Source organism: Planococcus citri, chromosome 2, assembly GCF_950023065.1.
Source record: "Planococcus citri chromosome 2, ihPlaCitr1.1, whole genome shotgun sequence".
NCBI classification, from domain to species: domain Eukaryota; kingdom Metazoa; phylum Arthropoda; class Insecta; order Hemiptera; family Pseudococcidae; genus Planococcus; species Planococcus citri.
The window spans coordinates 79,026,673-79,048,959 of NC_088678.1; the positions used below are offsets into that span (position 1 = coordinate 79,026,673).

Sequence of the window (22,287 nt, forward strand, 5' to 3'; positions counted from 1 at the left end):
AATATTTCTTAGGTGCCTGCATACTTGTAGCTTGAGATGGAGAGACTTAGTTAATCGACTTCACTATTCACTTTAGAACAATCCTTGGTTAGCTTTATAATTATTACGAAATGATAACTCAAGGAGCAATTATGTACAATAAGTTTAATCGAAAATTTATACAATAATTGAGCAAGGTGTACCAAATAATTTACAAGAGAGTCCAGGTGTAAATTATTCTGTATTGCCATGCGATTCTATGGCGATAGCATAACCAGCCAAGATTATGCGGATGATGTAAAACGCATGCGAGCTAGGCTCAGAAGATTGGTTTAAAGGCAGAGTAAAGACGTAAAATAATACGTAAGATAAATTAAAACAGCTTCTACTTATAAAATAGACCAATCGATAGATGATTAACACATTGTCATCTACCAATTGATACAATTACGCTTGATATATATTAATGCAATTAGATTAATTAAGGGTGCACGCAACCCTGTATAAAAGGATTCACGATTGACCGAGATGATCTGAGTGCATTTCTGTAATAACTGTATACTTTGCCTGCCTCTCCCTGATGACCCCAATAATAGTCGCTTCAGCAGGTATGAATAGAAGACCCATTTTTATAGAGATGGAGGCTCAGATTTCCGGATCAATCTGGCCAATAACTAATAAAATACCACGATCTTACACAGGAAATTAACGAAGTCGCGTTATAAAAAGAAATCGATTAATTACCATCTATAGATGGGTTTACTAAAATATGTAGGGACTAGAGTACCATCAGGATACTCTAGCCAGCAACTTTTAGCTGGTTGAGCTTAAGAAGAAATGATCGCGAACTGTTACCTCAGAAGACTGATTTTTAGCGAATACGAAGCTGGAGCTGGACCCTAGCTTTGACAGAATTCATCGCATGATAGCCTTGAGCACGCCCCTACAGTAAGATTCGCATAATCTTGCCTAAGGTCGGCAAGATCATAAAACTACGTTGAGGAGAAATTACGTTAAGAACACCTACAGGCAGTCAGGGCAGTCCAGCTCATCACAAGTTGCAGTGAAAATCAAAATCTCTACTTTTTCGTTAAAATTTCCAGTAGGGTAAGGTTGCCTAAATCGTACCTCTTCTTGGTTATTAGGACCTGGAGAGCCCAATTTTCACTCTTTTTGACTGATTTTTTTTTTAAATTGTAGCTTGAAACCTTGTCTATCGAATGACGTATCAATAGAGTGATTTATTCTTCAACAAGAAGAGATATTTCAGTTTTCTCAAAGGTCTTCAAGTGGTATGATTTGGGAAACTAGTCTCCTAAATCGTACCACCAGTTCCTCAAGTTGTACTACCCAGTCATTTTAGTCATATTTTGAAGGAAGTAGATGAAATGAGGTAAAAAAATTCAAGAAAAAGCATAAGGTTTTCATTTGTATTCATTATAACGCATTTTTGATTTGTAAAATGAAAAAAATACTACATGTTTGTCTTGATGCTTTTTATTCAGTTTTCTTTTAGTTTTTACCTGGTACAATTTAGGGAACTCATTGCATATAATGCAAATGTAATGGTATGATTTAGGAAACCTCAAAGTGGTATGATTTGGGCAACTTTGGCATTTTTTGAATAACTGGCAACACTGTCATAAAATATACTTGTAACTGACATCTGTGCGTGATGAAACAATTATAAATATCAAATATGTGTTTCAAGTGATCCATTGAAAAAAATTCCACTTGAATAATCCTATCTGGGCTCCAACACCTTACATACATCGAAAAAAAATAGATCCCAACCACACATTTTCTTTAAATTGTGGTAAGTTAGTTACGCAAACATTAGTCAATCTGGCTGGTTTTTTTTTGTATAGTAGTTGGCAACACTGACACTTTTCAGTTAATACCCCAAAAAAATTATTGGAGTGCTACTTCCATGAAAAGTAGCAGGTGGTACGATTTAGGCAACCTTACCCTAAGCCTTTTTTTTGGTCACAAAAATCTTGATTTTTTTCAAAATTGTGCAAAATCCTACTTTTTAGTGAAAAAGAACTGTCAAAAACAGGGTTTTTGTCAAAGCTAGAAAGTCAGATTTTTTTTGTGAAAATCCCCAGACCAATTTTTTCTCTGTCATACATAATTTGCCTAAAAGTCCTCATTTTTGTTTGCTATAATAGTGGAAAAAACAAGTTTTTCTCGACCAAAGTTGCCTAAAAAATTTGAGCAAAATCAGAGCACTCGACTCATTTTTGATTCAAGTTGATATGGAGTGGATCAAAATTTGAAAAAAAAACACCAAAAAATCAGAAATGGCCTTTTCAAATCAAGTCCAACTTTGATTGAAATGGTCTGAAAACAGGGTCAAGTCTGTTTCTTTCCCTTGTTGAAATCCTAAGATGTTAGAATCCGTTGAAAATTTTGATCAATCATAATAAATATAAATCTCAATACATACTTATCACAGATCTCTTTATTTTTAAGTTTAGATTTAAAAAGTCTTTTTTTGACTTTGTTCAAAGTTCTGTAGCATGAATAAGCCACATTTTGTGTTCTAAAAATCAAGCAACCTTGAAAAAAACAATCACTAGTCCCTTCTGTATCAGTGTTTAGGCAAACCAATTCACCCTTTTGTTGTTTGGGTTGCTGTGTTACCACGTGAATCATCAGACACCTCTTATCAAGTGTTTCATAACACCCTGTATGTATAAATACTCGATAATAACGAAGTGTATGTGACAATGAGTACCTACATATCAATAGCCCTTATAAATTTTTTCCATCGTCAAAACACACTAAAGGTGTATCGATTGATATCAAAAGCATATATTGTATCAAGGATCGCCATTCTACGAATGTTTGGCCCATAAAAAGTAAATAGCAACTACAATTGGGGTATAGATTGTACGATATACCATACACGATAAGTACACATAAAATTTTCCAAGCTTTACAAAAGGCTATCTAAATAAGGCCAATACGACAGAAACAGACTTCATTAGGTATACAAACAGTAAACAATCTCTTCAAGTTATTAGCAGGTGCCTATTTAATTTTTTTACCTTTTTTAAATGTAAAGGTTAGGCTCGTAGGTTTAAGCAGTAGTTTGCAAGGTATTACGCGTTATGTTATTTTTTATGGAAACGAGCGATGAGGCTTGTTTCTTAATTAAAATATCTGATTGAAAACGCGGCAATCTCATTCAAAGGCTTACAGATTATTGCCTGAGACAACCAGAGAGAGAAAGAGAGAGAGAGATGAAAGCAGCAAATTTCATGTGGTAAAAATAAACTACATATTATGTGGTTTTAAAAAGATTCCCTTTGAACGATCTCAAAAACTAATTAGGAATTCTTTATCCCTGCCTGCTTCAATCCCTGCTTCGTCTTAGTCTTGTTTTTTTTTTTTTACTTGAATTGATGATTTGATTAAATTTATAGAAAGTTCTACCTACATAATATGGAATAATGAAACAATAACTTTGTAATCTTAGCAATTTTCTTGTTGGGTTATCCCAACAAAGCCGAGCAATTAAAAATTAAATAAATAAGTAATTTATACCGTAGGTTTTCTTACGTAAACTAATTAACTGGAATTTTTAATATTGTAATGATTGGAACAATTTCTAGTGTATTTGTAATTTGCCTTGCTTACAAAGAATTTTTGTTGTTTTTTTTTGCAGATTGACGCAATCGCTTTGAGAACGATGCGTGAAAAAAATTGCAATCTAATTGAAGAGGGAAAAGATGACCCAGAACTTGCGACTCTTTCGGCTTCCGGCACATCTGTCAAGATTAGACGTAAATCGTCCTCGTTTTCCAGCAAAGTTGACACTCGTGAAATTTGGGGCAACAAATTGGATTTTTTATTCTCCTGCATCAGCGTTTCAGTTGGATTGGGAAATGTGTGGCGATTTCCTTATCTATGCTATAAGAACGGAGGAGGTAAGATTGTTATTGTGTGATTCGGAATACTTGTAGATATTCTATAGCCTGTGTTTCTGGAGTTAAGGACCCTTGTTTTTCATTATTTTAAATTAATTATAACGAGGACTGCGAGGATTGCAAATTGTAAACAATTTGTTCGATTTTGTGTCAAAATGTCAACACAGTTTAGTGTCTATCTAATTTTTTTTGTAGGTCGAGCCAGCTTTCTGTGACGTCTGTATAAATACAGGGGTGGGCTCTGTGCTCTTGTTTTGTTTGATGTGAAAATTGAATCTTTTTTTTTCATCTCGAGGCTGAATCGAATATGCGTTTTGAAATTTTTTGTATTTGACTCTACATAGGAATAGGAAACACGTGCCAATGAGTTTGAAATACAGTTAACCTATTTTTTCATCCCTTTATTGCTAGAGTAGGTGAAATGAGGATTTTCTCACATGTGTGGTTGAAGTTTCAAGAAAGAAAATATGAAAATTGTTTCGGCGTGTTTGTTCTTCCTATTTTGTTAACAATAAAGAGGCTGGAATATGGGGTGGATCTTTAGATATACTCGTAAATTCTCTTAGTAAAACTTTATGGGAAAACATTTTCGAATATTTGTTGTTTTTTTTTTATGAATGAATATTTTGGGAAATTTAGATATTTATTGCTAGATATTCGTTTCTCTTTCTGTTTCTTGTCTCACCTTTTCCTGCTGTTTTTCTCTCTCAACAATACATCATCCTATTCTTACCTTTTTCAAAGGTTTACAAAATTCATACGCATGATTGCTTGTAATGAATGGTGTATTTTTTCGTTCTTTATACAAATTCATATCTCTCTTCTCTTCTTTTCTCATTCATGTTTACGATTCAGTGATTTTTATTTAGTCATTCACGCTGGAGTTGGTTCGATTTCAAATAATTGCTTGATGAAAATTTTCAAATATTTTCAAGAAATATTTCCTTTTTTCGTTTAATAAGGAACTTATTGAGCTGTGCTTCTCTGGTTTCAACAAATATGTTGTAGGTACTTTTGGATTCGGAAAAATCGCGTAACTCCCCTCCCCCCTCCTCCGGACAACTGAAATTGCAGTAATATAAATTGATTTTTAATTTTTAATACATTTTTGATGTTGTTATTTGGAGTGAAACTGAAGTCTTCAGATGTATGAAAAAGCAGTACTTTTGTAAGTCTTTTTCAGAGTTGAAAACATTGGATACTTTCCATTTAGGGGTCAAGTCTTGCATAGAATGAGAAAAATGATTTTTCCTGACATCTTTTTGGTTTTCCAGGCCAATTTTTCCAATTTTGCAGATCTTTCAAAATTTATTAGCACTGCAGGAAAAAAATCAAAGTATTTCGAAGAGCATTATGTTATGATTGTAAAAAATTATTCAAAAGTTGTTGAAAATAACATATAAAAACACTGAAAAATCTTAAAAATGATTATAAAGTGATGAAACTTTGGGAAAAGTTGTACTTAAACATTTGAATTAAACTTGGTGAAAAGTTTGTTGATCATGTGCTAAAAATCATTAAAAACCAATTAAATTTGACCAAATTTAACAAAAATTGCATGAAAAGTTGAATTAACATGCGTTTATAAGATGACAAAACCTGGTAAAATGCACTAAAATCAATACCTAACTAAAACAAAAAATAATTCAATGAAATTAATTTTTAAAAAAAATGTATAAAAATTCAGAAAAAATTGTCAAAATGAAGAAAAAGTTGCTTAAAAATTGTTGAAACATTTTTCAAATGACTCAAAAATACAGAAATAGCGTCCAAATCTTTAAAAATTGTCAAAGTCTTGATTTTTGTAATATTTCCTTTAAGAAAAGGTCACTTTGTCTCTAAAAAAAATGTCACTTCCACTAAAAATGTCAATTTTTCACTAAAAAGGTCACTTTGTTCACTAAAGGTCACTTTTTCTCTAAAAAAAATGCCTCCTTTTTCACAGTCACTTTTTTACTTTCAACAAATGTAACTTTTTCACTTGAAGATGTCACTTTTTTACTAAGAAAGATCACTTTGCCAGAAGTTACTTTTTTACTTGAAAAAAGTCACTTTTCACTTGAAAAAAGTCAACTTTTTTTCACTTGAAGAATGTCAGTTTTTCACTTTAAAAAATGTCACTCTTTTCACTGAAAAAGGCCATTTTTCACTTTGAAAACCGTAACTTTTTCACTAAAAAATGTTAACAAAAAATGACCTTTTATACTTAAAAAAGTCACTTTTCACTTGAAAATGCCACTTTTCACTTGAAAATGTCACTTTTTTACTAAGAAAGATCACTTTGCCAGAAGTTACTTTTTACTTGAAAAAAGTCACTTTTCACTTGAATAAAGTCACTTTTCAATTGAATAAAATCACTTTTTCCACTTGAAGAATGTCAGTTTTTCACTAAAAAAAATGTCACTCTTTTCACTGAAAAAGGTCATTTTTCACTTTGAAAACTGTAACTTTTTCACTAAAAAATGTAAACAAAAAATGACCTTTTACACTTAAAAAATGTCACTTTTCACTTGAAAATGTCACTTTTCTACTAAGAAAGATCACTTTGCCAGAAGTTATTTTTTTACTTGAAAAAAGTCACTTTTCACTTGAATAAAGTCACTTTTCAATTGAATAAAGTCTCTTTTCAATTGAATAAAGTCACTTTTCACTTGAATAAAGTCACTTTTCACTTGAATAAAGTCACTTTTCACTTGAATAAAGTCACTTTTCACTTGAAAAAAGTCACCTTTTTCCACTTGAAGAATGTCAGTTTTTCACTAAAAAAATGTCACTCTTTTCACTGAAAAAGGCCATTTTTCACTTTGAAAACTGTAACTTTTTCACTAAAAAATGTAAACAAAAAATGACCTTTTACACTTAAAAATGTCACTTTTCACTTGAAAATGTCACTTTTTTTACTAAGAAAGATCACTTTGCCAGAAGTTACTTTTTTACTTTAAAAAAGTCACTTTTCACTTGAATAAAGTCACTTTTCAATTGAATAAAATCATTTTTCACTTGAAAAAGGTCACTTTTTTTCACTTGAAGAATGTCAGTTTTTCACTTTAAAAAAATGTCACTCTTTTAACTGAAAAAGGTCATTTTTCGCTTTGAAAACTGTAACTTTTTCACTAAAAAATGTAAACAAAAAATGACTTTTACACTTAGAAATGTCACTTTCTTCACTAAAAGTCATTTTTTACTAAAAAAAAAAGATGTCACTTTTTTCACTAAAAAAAATATAAAACTGTTTCTCTATAAAAAATGTCACCTTTTTCTCTTAAAAAGATCACTTTTTTCACCAAAAAAATGTCACCTTTTTCTCTTGAAGAGTCACTTTTTTCTCGAAAAAATGGCCCTTTTTCACTAGAAAAATGTCACTTTTTCACGTTTTTGACAAATTGAGGGGCTTCATGGAAAAGGGGCATTAGTCAATTTTTTCCCAAGTTCAAATGGACTAGAAAATTTTTTTACGAGCAAACATTTTCCAACTTGTATTTTTTTTTTATGAAAGAACACTTGTATCACTGAGTATGGTGAAATTAATAAAAAAAAATGTAATAATTGTAAAAGAAAAAAAAAACAAAAAAATGAGCAAGGCCCATTTTTCATGGAACCCCTCAATGGCAAAAAAGCATCATGTTTTACCTAAAATTGTCAAAAAGCCTTTTTTCTGCTCAAAATTTTCAGACATTCTCATTTTTATGTCAAAAATCGACAAAAATACTTGCATAATTAACAAAAAGTTATGAGTATTTTTTTCAAAAAGTTACCTACAAAATAGTCTCACTTTTCTCACAAAAATTTACAGTCATTATTTTTGCCATTTATCGATAACCTTAAGGTCCTTTTTTATATTTATTTTTTAAATTAATTTTTATTGTGATCGGTTTTTTACTTTGAAATGTTTTTTTTTCTCGTGTCCAACGTTTTTGATTACTTTTTCCAAACTTTTTTGATTCTCAATGTCACTTCTTGAAATAAGTCTTTTTGTATGTACATGAAATGATGAAGTTTAAAATACCTACCTAACTAACAATTTATTTCCAGGAGCCTTCCTGATATGTTACATTATCTCGGCGTTATTTTGCGGAATCCCGATGTTCTTCCAAGAGGTTGCCATTGGTCAGTATCTAGGTTCCGGAGGAATGACGTTTGTTGGAAAACTATGCCCTATATTCGCTGGTAAGTATTCATTTTCCTATCAAGATAATGGCGATTTATGGTGCGATTTTTTAAATACAATTCTCTTTTAAATAGGCACCGGTTACGCTAGTATGACGATAGTGTTCCTGCTGGACGTATATTATTGTATAATCGTATCCTGGACTTTGCTATATTTATTCAGTTGTTTCATATCCTTACCATCTTTACCTTGGCAGGATTGCGGTAATTATGAATCTATACCTACTAAACAATCGTCCTTGAGACAATGGTGAAAAAAAATTTCTCAATAACTCTGCGTGTGATTAATCATGATAGTATCTTTATAACTGTTTTTTAGGACACTGGTGGAATAGTGAAAACTGCGTCACAGATGCTATCTCAGTCAATACGCATAATGAAACATCCATATACAATATAAGCAGAAATGTTACCAATTTAAATTTAACCAAGGTTGCATTTACCGTCACCCCTGCCGAAGAATTTTGGAGGTGAGAAAAAATTTTCTACATCAGGTTTGATGGAAAGAATTCACATGCGTTGAATGGTTACTGAGACCGTCGTGTCTAATTAATGTGTATTGTGGTTTTCAATTCATTAAGTTTATTTTGCCACTCTACATATTGAGTTGGCCGTTTCTTAATGGGATGTACATATGTACATATGTGGTTCGGGGATACGATGAATGGGTGCAGGGTTCAGATAGCTCAACCGCAGTGTTTGGTTTCGTGTACTGTTTTGTTTAGGTAACTTATGTTTTGATTTTTTTTTTCAGACATCGCGTGTTGATGATTACCGAAGGTATCGAAAATCTAGGTGGAATGCAGTGGGAGCTGTTGGCTTCGTTGTTCATTGGATGGCTGATTATTTACATTATTTTAGGCAGAGGACTTCATCAAAATGGAAAGGTGATTATTATAACACTTATTATTTTGATTCTTTGTAATGTTGGGAGGGGAGGGGGTAAATTTTGCGATAATTTTTTCATTTTATGTCTGTTTTTGCAGGTGGTCTGGTTCACAGCGTTATTCCCATACGTCATAATAATGATTTTACTCTTCAGAGCGGTGACATTGCCAGGATCTGTTGACGGGCTCCGTTTTCTCATCTCTACCGATTTCGAAAAATTGAAATCAGCTCAGACATGGATCGACGGAGTTTCTCAGATATTTTTTGGATACAGTTTAGGTGTAGGAACGTTACCAGCTCTAGGCTCGTATAATCGTTTCGAACACAATTGCTACAGGTATATATTTTTTACGCGAATTTTCGAGGTTTTTTTTTCAAAAAGAAATCGCTCTCTCTGTACTTATGGCTTTTTTCGAAAAATTTTTTAAACAATGTTGTGAGTTGGAAACTTGGGAACATTTTTAGTTATTAAGAAAATTTCGATCCGAGTCCTTCTTCCTCTCTGCTGCCCAAATTAATGTCCACGTCTCCCGGAGAAATCAAAAATCATGTTGGAAGGTTCTAGAAGGCACAGGATGCCCTAAAATGATGTGTGGTGGTTTCGAAAATCGGTCCACGAACAGATAAATTTGAATTTACGTTGTTTTCGCCTTATAAAATGTACTGACGAAGAAAGAAATTGAGGCATCCGCTTGGAAATCGTTCCAAATGTGAATAAACTCGTTCCACAGGTCGATAATGAGCCAAAACCCGAATTTTAACTGCTCAAATTGATTTTCATGTCTTTTGGAGAAATTTAAAAACTCTGGAGGTATCGAAATTTTTTCCACACCTTGTGGATAAGTAAAAAAATTCTGGAGGAATCGAAATGCAGGCTGGGGGCTCCAAAATGGCGAGAATGGTGAAAACAATGAGCCACAACAAACCCATTTTTCTACCTGCCAAATTAATTTCCACGCTTTTTTAGAAATTTTAAAATTCTGGAGAAATTGAAATTCGTGCTGGAGGCTCCAAAATTACTGGAAATGGCGAGAGGAATAAGCCGCAAATCCATTTTTTACCCATCCAAATTGATTTCCACGCTTTTTAAACAAATTTTAAAGTTCTGGAGAAATTGAAATTCATGCTGGAAGCTCCAAAATGGCTGGAAATGGTGAGAGGAATAAGCCGCAAATCTATTTTTTACCCATCCAAATTGATTTCCACGCTTTTTAAACAAATTTTAAAGTTCTGGAGAAATTGAAATTCATGCTGGAGATGTATAAAAATTCTGGAGAAATAGGAACTTGCGCCGAAGTCTCCGAAATGGCTGGAAATGAGGGACAGTGTAATTTACAGTCCCTTAAATTAATTTCCACCTTCTTCTGGAGAAATTTACGAATTCTGGAGAAATCGAAATTCTTACTGGAGGCTCCAAAATGGCTGAAAATGATGAAAAGAATGAGCCACAACTTGATTTTTTAGCTTCTCAAGTTGATTTTTTCACATTTTGAAGAAATTTAAAAATTTTGGAGAAATTGAAATTCATGCTGGAGGTATAAAAATTCTGGAGAAATCGGAACTAGCGTCGAAGTCTACAAAATGGCTGGAAATAAGGGACAGTAAGATTTATAGACCCTCAAATTTATTTCCACTTCTTCTGGAGAAATTTACGAATTCTGGAGAAAACGAAATTCATACCGGAGGCTCCAAAATGGCTGAAAATGATGAAAAGAATAAGCCACAACTTGACTTTTAGCTTCCCAAGTTGATTTTTTCACATTTTGAAGAAATTTAAAAATACTAGAGAAATTGAAATTCATGCTGGAGGTATAAAAAAATTCTGGAGAAATCGGAACTCGCGCCAGAGTCTCCAAAATGGCTGGAAATGAGGGACAGTATGATTTATAGGCCCTCAAAATTAATTTCCACTTCTTCTGGAGAAATTTACATAAATTCTGAAGAAATCGAAATTCATGCCAGAGGCTCCAAAATGGCTGAAAATGATGAATTGATGAAAAGAATACGCCAAAACCTAATTTTTTAGCTTCTCAATTTGATTTTCTCACATTTTGAAGAAATTTAAAAATTCTGGAGAAATTGAAATTCATGCTGGAAGCTCCAAAATGGCTGGAAATGGTGAGAGAAATAAGCCGCAAACCTATTAATTACCCATCCAAATTGATTTCCACGCATTTTAAACAAATTTTAAAGTTCTGGAGAAATTGAAATTCATGCTGGAGGTATAAAAATCCTGGAGAAATCGGAATTTGTGTCGAAGTCTCCGAAATGGCTGGAAATGAGGGACAGTGTGATTTACAGACCCTTAAATTAATTTCCACTTCTTCTGAAGAAATCAAAATTCATACTGGAGGCTCCAAAATGGCTGAAAATGATGAAAAGAATAAGCCACAACTTGACTTTTAGCTTCTCAAGTTGATTTTTTCATATTTTGAAGAAATTTAAAAATTCTGGAGAAATTGAAATTCATGCTGGAGGCTCCAAAATGGCTGGAAATGTTGAAAAAATTAGCCAAAATCTGATTTTTCGCTCCAAATTAACGTTCACGGCTTTTCGAGAAATTTAATAGTTCTAGAGAAATCAAAATTTGCGCCGGAGTCTCCAAAATGACTGGAAATAGTGAAGAGAATAAGCTACAACACGATGTCGAGCTGTTCAAATTAATTCAAAAATTCTGAAGTCACAGAAATTCGCGCTGGAGGCTCCAGAATGGATAGAATTCGTAAAATTCGGTTTTGGGGAATACATATTTACCTAGTTTTAGAACAACTTTCATCATTTTTAACGGAATAATTAATTTCTTAAAAAAAAAAAAAAAAATAGAAATCTACGAAAGTGGTCAATTTTGGGTTTTCAAAAATTCACCAAAAATAGAAAACTTGATTTGGGCTGTTGAAATTTTGCTTAGTGTGGTTTCATGCTCTTTTCAAAAATCGTGGTAATGTTTAAATCGCAGGCGAACAGTGCGAACACCTCCTGTGACCTCCTTCCCTCCCCCCTCCCCGGTAATCGCTAATATGGAACACATGTCTGAGAATTCTGAAGAATTGAGCACATACCGATCGAAATGGTCTCCAGAAATGCTGACTTGAGTTGGAGAATGCTGATTTTTAGGAGAATTTTTTTTATCGTTTGATTATTCAAAAACTAAAAATTCAATAATTCATCGAAGTCTAAATTTAATGTGATTTGATCTCCCTCCCTCCAGCTTCTTCGCACCTAATTTTTGAAATTAAAGGAAGGGAGGTCATAGATTTAAATTTTCCCATCACTATAAAAATATTTGCTAGCTTCAGAGATACAATCGTTGCTCGAAAAAATTTTCAATCATTACATACAGGCAGAGATATCAATTTCTTTTTGAAAGGTGAGGTTGATCCTCAGAAAAAGGAGCCCTAAATTTTCTTCTAAACACACTCGAGATTATTCAGTCATAAAATCGCTTTTTATATGTACGTAACTCTCGATCATATGATGTAACTAATTGCGAGTTTGTTTTTTCTGAATTTCACAGAGACGCTGTTGTGACCTGCATAGTGAACACAATCACTTGTGTTTTGGCCAGTATGATCACATTTAGTATCCTCGGTTTTATGGCATTCACTCAGGGGACCAGCGTCAACAGCGTTGTTCAGAGTGGACCCGGTTTAGTCTTCATTACGTATCCAGAAGTAGTCTTGAAGTTACCAGCTGCCCCTCTATGGGCAGCTCTTTTTTTCTTCATGTTGGCTGTAAGGGTCTCCCTCCACCAGTCAGGAAATTTTAAACTCAACTTGAAAATTCATATTTCAATTTTGTTTTCAGATCATTGGTATCGATAGCGAATTCTGTAACGTGGAATCATTTATAACAGGTTTAGTGGATAAATGGTCTTCTGTATTACGCCCGCGTAGGAAACTTTTCGCATTCGTAATCTGCTTCTCGATGTTCCTGCTCGGAATTCCGATGGTTACTCAGGTAGGTAAATTGACAAACCAACTCGAGGTGGTGGATGAAAGCTCTTCAAATTTCTTTTGTTCTCCTTCGATAAAATCCTCCCTGCCAATTTTACTAATTTTTGTGAATTTTACATGAGATTCGCAATTTTTTTAGGGCGGAGTTTACATTTTCCAATTATTTGATTTCTACGCCGCATCTGGTCTTAGTTTATTGTGGGTGTGCTTCTTCCAAACGATCGCTATTTCGTGGTTCTTTGGAACAGAACGATTCAATAGCTGTGTTTATCAAATGATGGGAGTCAAGTTGCATTGGTTCTTTACGATATGTCTTCAATTTGTTGCTCCTTTCATTATGATGGTACGTCTTAAGAGGTCCAAGCTCTTCTTCCTCAGACTCGTTATAACAACAAATCCATGTTACAGGGCGTTTTCTTATTCTTCGCTTTCAATTTCGAGCCGGTCAAGTACGGAGAAAGTTACACGTATCCGAAATGGGGAGAATATCTGGGTATTTGTATGTCAACCATGTCCATGATGTGGATACCTTTGTACATGATTTATTACCTAATCAAAGAACCAGGCACATTGGCAGAAGTAAACAATATAATTTTCCCCCTATCTTGTGAGCTACACTAACGACTCTATCCTAACGAGTTATTTTTCTCCTTAGAAACTCAAAAGAGGAGTAACTCCGCAATTTGAAATTTTGGCAATTAAGAAAAACACAACGGAAACGATTTCAGCCGATATGATACAACCTGCGAATCCGGTATCGGAAAGTAAAGTTGGCCTGTTATGCGCATCCCAGGTGAAACTCGCCAATTGAAAAGTGATCGATGAAGATACACCGATATGAGAAGACGAGGAGGCTCTTTCTTTATCTGTGACCTAACGATTAAGATTTGTATGTAAATTGCTTCAGTTTTCGCCACGTTTCAGGTCCCTTGAGGAAGGGTGGATCTTGGATGAGTTGATTGACGAAACCGTGTTGTTTTATTTTTTTCTACAAGGTGCCAGTTATGGAACTAGGTATAGTGATGCTTTAGGTTAATTTATTACTCTGTGATACCTTCGCATAGAATACCTTCGTTTTTACGATCGATTCCCCTTTAGATATTCTTAGCTTTCTTTTTGTTCCTATCGATGGATGAGGTGATTAATGGGAGGTTTGTAATCGTTGTAAATATCCAGTTACCATTGCTAATATTATTATTAACGTGGTGATATGTTTTTTAAATGACGAAGAATAGGTTTTGGAAATTTTGGTTTTGGTGTTATTAGTTTTAAGAGGGTAGAAATTGCACGCCCTTTGAATTATTCGAGTTGAGATGAGCGATTAGATGACATACATATTATATTAGTTTTATTAGAATTAGGTTACTTTTTTTTCGAGTGAGAGGTTTTCTAAAAATAGGAAAACAGAAATAATTGATGATTTTCAAATTCTACTAGCTAACTAGTTCCTTGCATTTAAATACTCCTTGATTAGATATTTTCCTTTTATTATTTATTTTACGACTCCAGTGATTGATATTTTGGATTCATTGACGACCAGTGTTTCAAGTTTATCCTTGAATTCTGCGAATTATGAACCAGTTTCGTAACAGGCACCTGTCTATTATTTTCATATCATTTTCTCGAAGACATGTATAATCTAAGTCTACGTAATTGTAAACAATTTAAAGATTAATAAATCATTACGATCGCATTTCTACGTTTGTATTTTAAAAATCAACAACGGAACATCGTTTACGTACACAAGAGAAAACCTACAATAGAAATTATTTACAGAAACGTAATTTGATATTAAATTAAACATACTCGATATAAAGAACCAAACCACGACATTGTTCGAGTAATTCCAGCGCAGGTGAAATGAAGACTCGTATCTTTGGTATTCTATCCAAAACTTCCAACTTATCATCTTCTCAACTTAGACCTGAAACGTGTAAGACGGAATTGAAGTAATTTACGAAGTGAAATGGGTTCATTTTAGTCTTAAAACCGCATCAATTACCTTGGATAGCTTCGGTACTGTTGTAATCTGGTGAAAGGGCCTGTCCGCGGTGATTGAATACGTAGAACGATGGCACATTTCGTAAAGTTTCCCAGGACTTTCGTTCCAAATTCTTGGTCGCGCTGATTTCTTTGAATTCTCCGGCGATATTTACAATACCGATCATAGCGATTACCAAACTGAGAATTCCTTGAACGATGATATCCAACGGAAGAGTTCCATTTTCTTGTTCTTTTAGACGTAAATATGAACGATGTTTGGCGGCTGAATACGCTGTGTGACACAGCGAAAGCAAGCTCAAGATGGTTAGATTTCGATAAAATCGTCTAGACATTGTGAAAACACCGAAATTAATTGTAAATTCGACGAATTAACTCGATTTTAACGACGAAACTTGATGTGATTAGGATTAGGAAGTTTTTGAAAAAAAAACAAGAAAAATTCGTAACTTTGTTGGCTTTTGAAGAGAAAAAAGAAAAATTTCAGGCAGTATTAACAGTATGACCACAGCACAAAAACTTGAAAACGTGAGATTTTTTTTAAAATTTTTTGTGCTTTGGTATTACATCACTGTTTTACAGAATTTACCTCCATTTTCCTGAATTTTCATTGTTTTAACGACTTTTTCAAATTTCTTCATTAGTGTTAGTTATTTTAATGAATTTTTCGAGTTGATTTCGCGTTAAATTCGTGTTAATATGAATATTAAAAACTGGGGTGTGAATCAAGACGATATATCGTTCGATTTAGATAAAGATTTTCTCTACAGTAAAAATCCTGCTCGACGTAAAGGTACGAAAATGAGTTGATGAATCATCCTATCTGTTCATCCTGTTCGTGGTAAATTCTGATGACTAATTGACTACCTATGTATTGTTATTGTTAGCTCAACAAGCACAAAATCAAAGCTATGAGAACAAGATGCCTTCATTACGTGTTCAAGCAACTCAATACGTTACTCGTGATGGTTTACCGACCAAGCTAGCTCTGAATTCATCGATATCTTCGCCTTTCGTGCAGAGATCAAATATACGATTTCCAGCGTCGTTTAATTCGAGGTTCAATAATAGGACGGAAACACCTCGCGATATATTCAACAAATACGCTGTTCCGATTGACGGAGGAGAAACTAGTCGATCTACTTTAGATTTTAGTAACATATTCAAGGTGGATTTCGGTCCGATTTGTAAACCTTTGCTACCGCAGATCACCGAGAATAAGGAAGGCGATCGAGAACGATCTCCTGTTGCAGCGACGAATACGAAGAGTAAACCTTCGAAGTTATTTTTTAGTACGACGGTTGAAACAAAAACGTGAGTGTAATAGTTGGTTAATACGATATCAAAATTATCAAATACGTGTCAATTTTAATATGGTTTAAATGAACATAGGATACCGCCGTCATCGTCGAGTATACGTAGTAATAAATCAAATGCAGCTTCGGCTAAAAGTGTTGATAATGATGAACCGGTTATTGGAAAAGCGAGCAAATCAGCAACGTCAGCGGCTCCTAGTTCGACAAATCATACCATAATAGGTAAGCGTTCATTGTATCATTTTCGATCATAGCTCCTCGAATGTGCTTATTGATAATTTTCGATTTTTACAGCGATAATAGAAGGTCGAGGTCAATCCAGAGGTGAAGTAGGTATCGCAGCGGTGGATGTTAAACGACCATTCTTAATTCTATGCCAAATCAATGATACTCAAACGTACATGAATACATTGAGAAAAATAAACATATTGAATCCTGTTCAAGTGAGCAACGTTGCTAATTAATTGTCCGCGTTTTTGCGTCTGTTGATACTGATGTAAGTTTTTAAATTTCAGATTTTAGTTCCGAATTCGTTCTGCGATAAAACGAACAAATTGTATCAATTATTGCTGGAGAATTTCCCTAGGATATCGTTCGTTAGCATTCAACGTAAATTTTTCAACGATTCTCAAGGGTTGCAGCAAGTACAAGGGTTATGTTTACCGGAATATTCATCGGTCGAATTAATCGTATTGAGAAAAACTCACGCTTTAATGGCGACGGCGGCGTTGATAAGATATTCCGAATTCGAGCAAAGCATGATGTTCGCTCCGAAATCTGTTCGAATTGAGTATCAGAGCGGAGATAATATTGTATTTATAGGTAACTATTTCGACAATTAGTAATTTTTTGACGATTTGAGAGTAACTGAATGATTTTTTTTCCCGAAAATACCTAGATTTAGAAACATCTCAAAAGCTAGAACTCGTTATAAGCCAAAGTATTGGAAACACCACGACTGAAAATACGCTATACTCGGTTTTGAATAACTGCTGTACCATCGGAGGGCAAAGACGACTCAGGTCTTTGATTTTACAACCTTCTACCGAACAATCTGTCATAGAAGAACGTTTAGATTGCGTTACTGAAATGATTGAAACGCCTGAATTGTTTTATTCGCTTAAAGTACGTACCTACCTATCGTATTTTTTTTAATCAATGAAAATATGTTGTAAGAAATTAACAATGGTGCATTTCCTAGGCTCTATTGCCCAAATTCTTGGATATCGAACAATTGCTTTGCCTATGTACTCAAATTCCAAATGTCAAAGATACATTGCGAGGTGCCGAAATCCAGATAAACAACGCTTTGTTGCTGAAAACTTCACTCGAGGTGCTTCCCGCTTTGCAAGATGCTTTGAAAAATGCGAAGAATAAATTTTTTCAAGATTTTGTTGATGTAAGTACCATAAATTTAAAAAAAAATGATACCTACCGAAAATTTTATGAATTGGATTTTTATTCTTGGGCCTATATTTTTGCAGGTTTTGGGTAATCCGCAGTATAAGCAAATGACTGATAAAATATGCGAAGTTTTGAACGATGATTCGCGCGTGAGCAAAAGTTTTGTAATGTCTCAGTTCCAAAGATGTTTCGCTATTAAAACTGGAATCAATGGATTCCTTGATATTGCTAGATTAACGTATTCCGAATTACTTAGCGATTTCAATGGCGAGTTTGAAATTTTTCATGTTTAAATTTATCAAGTGCTTGGTTTTTTGCTACAAAATAACGAGTCAATGTTTTTTTTTTAATTTTTTGCAGAAGTCGTTGAAAACTTGATTAAAGAGTATCGATTACCATTGGTTATAAGAACGTTACGAAGCAAAGGATCCGTTTTACAGATGAGATTGACCAATGAGAATAAGAATTTCAATCTGAAAGATTTGCCACCGATTTTTATTCAAGTAGGTTTTCTCATAAGATTTTCATCTGGACTATACCTACTTCAGAGGTGGCTCTTATATTTGTGAAAATTTTTCTGCTCGAACCCCCCTCCAATAGCTTTTTTTTTGAAAAAGACGTTATGAAGAAGAATTTTGACTAGACATGAAAAATTGAAAACAATTGAGAATTGTTTAGGGCGGCCAAGGAAGGTTTTTTGACGCAGAAATGTCAATTTTTTGATTTTTTTTTTTTAAATTCAAATGTGGGGTTATTCAGGGGAGGGGGGGGGGAGTTCTCTGCCCAACATTTTCGAACTTGGTGGGTAATCAAAAACTTGAGAATTATTTATTCATAAAATCCTACAATTTCAGTGGCGAAAGTGTAAAAAATCAAAACTTTAAAATGAGAGTCACCCTTTGCCTACCTAGCACTTTCTCCACTACCTACTTCATACATGAATTTTTTTCAGGTTCAAAAGACAAGATCTCTAATTACGATGACGACCAAAGAATTATTATTTTTGAAAGAACGGATGAATCATTTCATACACGAAATTGAGCTACTCAGCAGTTCGTAAGTTTCCTAGAAAATTTTCGTATCATACATGAGTTTGAAATCCGTCAAGTAGGTAGACTGGTAAATTCGATTCAGCCATAAGTTGAATTATGAAATTTTCGTGTTATTCAGAATAATTTTCAACATGCTCGAAGACATTCGACCATTTATCGGTAGTTTATACAAACTGTGCGAATGTATCGCCGAATTGGATGTTATCATGTCGTTTGCCCAGATAAGCAAAAATCTAATGTACGTGAAACCGAAATTTTCCAAAGACTGTACCGATTTAAAAGCCTCTTTACATCCTATTCTGAACCATATCGCGTATTCGAAGCCGGTAGCTAATGATATTGTAAGATTTCGTTTTTAAAGTACCTATCGAAATATGTACCTGTTGAAAAACGTGCTCGAGGTATCACTGTTCTGTTGTGTTTTTCAGTTTCTTTCTACTAATCAAAATTTTTGCGTTATTACCGGTCCTAATATGGGCGGTAAAAGTGTATATATTCGACAAATTGTACTTTTACAAATAATGGCTCAGGTAAGTGCCATTAATTACATTTTACGCGAGGTTTTCCAGAAATTAGAATTGGAAAACCTTATCGAAAAATGGATGTAGGTAATTAATGACTTACCTATTTTATTAGATTGGCTGCTACGTACCTGCTGATTCAGCACAATTTCGAATCACTGATAGAATTTTTGCCCGAATTGGATTCAACGATAAAATCGAATGTAACGCTTCGTCTTTTATTTTAGAGGTACTTTTTTCGTTAAATAATTCTCTCTTTTTTTGGCAAATATTTCAACTAAAATGTAATTTTTTTCTACAGATGAAAGAAATGCAGTACATTATGAATTCGATGACTCCCACCAGTCTTATCATAATCGACGAATTATGCCGAGGAACGTCGACCGAAGAAGGTAGCTGTATCGCTTGGGCAATTTGCGAAAAATTATTAGCGACCAAGGTGTTCGTTTTTTTCACCACTCATTTTTTGTATCTAACCAAATTGCAAGATTTATATTGTAATGTTGTCAAGTACGTAGACTATTGAATCCTTCGGCCCTCGAGCTGCTCTAGAAACCTGTAGACGTCTCGATTAAACTTGATGACTTTTCAGCTACCATTTCGAAGCAATTGAGGTAAATTCCGATAACGAAAAATTATCCAGATTGATCTACACTCATCGTTTAGTACCAGGAGTGCTGAAACTAGACCATTATGGCCTGAAATTAGCTCGAAGCACCGCATTACCTGAGAAAGTTCTCGATTTGAGTGAAAATACAGCCAAGAAATTAGCCTCGCAATGGAAGGTGTTTACTGTTCGGTTGATTTCACCTCGTCGTCGCCTTTTCGCATTTATTTATTTCGTTTTTAACCCTCGTTTGTATTACTCAGGTGACCCCAGTAGCCGAAAACAGTCTCAGCGAAGATAAGCAAATCGACAACATCGTGTTAACAATGGTCGAAATGCTCAAAGACAATACCCTCACTCTACAACACGTTCAAGACATTTGCGAATTCGCGATATCTCTGAATCTATCCCTGGTTCAAGAACTCATCGCGAAAATACAACGAAAAAAGCAACTCCGTTCTCAGATTCCAATCCCTGACAACTACGTAACATCTCCCCCAATGGAAACCAATCACGACGAAGAAGACCCTAAAGAAGATTCAGTCAGCGATTACGAAATGAGCCCCGAACAGTCTTCGATTAACAGCTTCCGCAGTCCGAGTCCTCGTCCAACACCTGTAAATTACCGAATTCCTGCGCAGGATGAAGAATCGATGGAATACGAGCCATCGGAGGATGAGAATTTGGAACCGATGTCGCAATTTTCCACATCTAGTATCGAAGAACCGGCTTTGAGCAGTAACGGTATCAGTCCTCAGATGAGTTCGCTTCGTAAGAGTACCACTCCTTACAGTGCTACGCCCGAATCCTCGAGTAGTGCTGGAAATGTAACCTTAGGGTTCGTTATGCAGAGAAAAGTGTTCGAAATGGAGCCGATGTACGATGATAAGTTTTGGCGTATGAATGAAACGACTTTTACGTTTCAGAGTATTAGGAAATCGAAGAAGAAAAACGCCCAATGCCAACCACCACCGCCTTATTTTGGAGGTGTTTGAAAAGAATATATTATCGATGTTTTACAATAACAGAATTATTACGACTTGAGCGAGACGATGTTGATTCGAGTTTTATCCCAACATTATTGAGGCGAGCTGATAAATATGTCTTTCATTTCCGATTTCGGATCCTCATCGAACGATAAATTACCGGTCAGCATTTTACGTCAAACTTTCAGCTTTTTTTCCTGTGAAAATGAAACGAAATTTTTAATCTAGTTAAATTTTTTAAGTAATGTCGAACATTCATATAAGTATTTAATAAATGTACGTACTTCTTATCATCCTTAGGACATGGATATCGTTTCATTACACCACAACGTTTGCAAATGCAGACCATTTGTCCATTATGTTCTTTCGCGTAGCGAGACCGAACAGTTTCTCCTTCGGATAAAAATACTCCACAGCCTTTACATACTGATCTTTTGATAGAACGATCCAGCCGGAGCACAGATTTCTTCGAAATAGCTACCATTAGTTTGGCATAATGAGCGGAAAGGTTGGGGTTAGTTTTGGACCAATACTCGCTCAATTGATAAAGGTAATTCATTCTTTCAAATGCGTCACTACCGCGAACGAATCCTTCGGTTACTTTTTCCATTTCATTGGATTTAATCAACTAGAACCATGGATATGAATTCATTGAACATATAACAAAAAAATCTGAAGACTGAACTGACTGAAGAGAATGATAAGCAAAGCACATGGATATGATAAGGGTTGGATAATTTGAACAGAACGGGGAGTATTTTTTATGATGAGGTGAAGGTGACAATCAGCTGTTTGAGTGGAAATTTCCATGGAAAGTTTTTGGAAATTATTAATTATTTATGGGGAATTGGGGAAATAATTGAAAATTTATTAGTTGAAGTTGATAAATGAAATTTTTTCAAATGGAGTATGAACTCTATCATATTTTGAAGAAATAAAAATTCCCAGTGACTTTCTGATAAGTTTCAGTAAGTTTCTTTTCTATATTTCTAAAATAGGTATGAATTTCTGGAAATTTATCATCCCTAATTCAAGCTGAAGCTGCAAAAATGACTTTTACCTCCCCATGTCTGTCAAGGGAGACATTTTTAGCCTAGAAGAAGTAGAAGTAATAACTTTTTCAATCAACTATGAGATTAACTCTTCGAAGACATACGTCAGAGTGAATCCTGATACAGATGTTGAAATCTAGCGATGAAATTCTAAATCTAAAATTGAAAATAAAGATACCTAGTTCACATTCACAATAAGTGAACAACATTCAAACATTTATTACTACCATACGAAGTAAAAACACGAACGTCACCACAGACCGGAATCGTTCATAGAGCATTAACTCGATTCGAGCAAAGCCATTTGGAAAAGATTAGGAAAATAAAAACATAAAATATAATAATAATGAAAATAAAATACAAAATTTGCGCATTTACATCAAAAGCTAAACGAGTGTTGTAAACTTTCAAATGTCTCATCATATC

General features: G+C 34.3%; 4 protein-coding genes across 5 annotated transcripts in view; 2 read left to right on the plus strand and 2 right to left on the minus strand.

Moving 5' to 3' along the window:
• The window catches only part of LOC135837850 (sodium- and chloride-dependent GABA transporter 1-like), a 28,633-nt gene extending 14,018 nt beyond the window's left edge, over positions 1-14,615 (plus strand). For both annotated transcript variants that reach the window (XM_065353261.1, XM_065353260.1), the window contains exons 2-12: positions 3,653-3,914; positions 7,947-8,081; positions 8,157-8,285; positions 8,401-8,551; positions 8,836-8,968; positions 9,068-9,306; positions 12,484-12,700; positions 12,774-12,926; positions 13,062-13,265; positions 13,331-13,501; positions 13,578-14,615. In XM_065353261.1, coding sequence (XP_065209333.1) covers positions 3,677-3,914; positions 7,947-8,081; positions 8,157-8,285; positions 8,401-8,551; positions 8,836-8,968; positions 9,068-9,306; positions 12,484-12,700; positions 12,774-12,926; positions 13,062-13,265; positions 13,331-13,501; positions 13,578-13,733 — 1,926 coding nt within the window. In that variant the 5' untranslated portion in view covers positions 3,653-3,676 and the 3' untranslated portion in view covers positions 13,734-14,615. The remainder of the gene's footprint in view (positions 1-3,652; positions 3,915-7,946; positions 8,082-8,156; positions 8,286-8,400; positions 8,552-8,835; positions 8,969-9,067; positions 9,307-12,483; positions 12,701-12,773; positions 12,927-13,061; positions 13,266-13,330; positions 13,502-13,577) is intronic.
• On the minus strand, positions 14,611-15,363 carry LOC135837873 (ER membrane protein complex subunit 5-like). The gene is made up of 2 exons (XM_065353297.1): positions 14,925-15,363; positions 14,611-14,846 (listed from the first exon to the last, which is right to left on the minus strand). The coding sequence occupies exons 1-2, from the start codon at positions 15,256-15,258 to the stop codon at positions 14,836-14,838; spliced, it is 345 nt and encodes a 114-aa protein (XP_065209369.1). The 5' UTR covers positions 15,259-15,363; the 3' UTR covers positions 14,611-14,835.
• Positions 15,364-15,529: 166 nt separating this feature from the next.
• On the plus strand, positions 15,530-21,111 carry LOC135834196 (mutS protein homolog 4-like). The gene is made up of 16 exons (XM_065348035.1): positions 15,530-15,716; positions 15,811-16,237; positions 16,316-16,461; positions 16,534-16,682; positions 16,755-17,061; positions 17,138-17,364; positions 17,441-17,638; positions 17,724-17,910; positions 18,004-18,146; positions 18,596-18,699; positions 18,814-19,036; positions 19,124-19,225; positions 19,332-19,445; positions 19,518-19,726; positions 19,809-20,001; positions 20,087-21,111. The coding sequence occupies exons 1-16, from the start codon at positions 15,623-15,625 to the stop codon at positions 20,816-20,818; spliced, it is 3,555 nt and encodes a 1,184-aa protein (XP_065204107.1). The 5' UTR covers positions 15,530-15,622; the 3' UTR covers positions 20,819-21,111.
• Rpp21 (ribonuclease P protein subunit Rpp21) lies at positions 20,994-21,419 on the minus strand. The gene is made up of 2 exons (XM_065348036.1): positions 21,094-21,419; positions 20,994-21,006 (listed from the first exon to the last, which is right to left on the minus strand). Exons 1-2 carry the CDS (start codon positions 21,417-21,419, stop codon positions 20,994-20,996), a joined length of 339 nt encoding a protein of 112 aa, XP_065204108.1.
• Positions 21,420-22,287: the final 868 nt, after the last annotated feature.

Bases quoted from the DNA above. Each gene is read 5' to 3' on its own strand.
- LOC135837873 (XM_065353297.1), bottom strand. From the start codon at position 15,258: ATGTCTAGACGATTTTATCGAAATCTAACCATCTTGAGCTTGCTTTCG.
- LOC135834196 (XM_065348035.1), top strand. From the start codon at position 15,623: ATGAATATTAAAAACTGGGGTGTGAATCAAGACGATATATCGTTCGAT. The intron at 15,717-15,810 runs GTACGAAAATGA...TGTTATTGTTAG, and splicing joins AAATCCTGCTCGACGTAAAG to CTCAACAAGCACAAAATCAA. The intron at 19,727-19,808 runs GTACGTAGACTA...ATGACTTTTCAG, and splicing joins TTATATTGTAATGTTGTCAA to CTACCATTTCGAAGCAATTG.
- Rpp21 (XM_065348036.1), bottom strand. From the start codon at position 21,419: ATGGAAAAAGTAACCGAAGGATTCGTTCGCGGTAGTGACGCATTTGAA.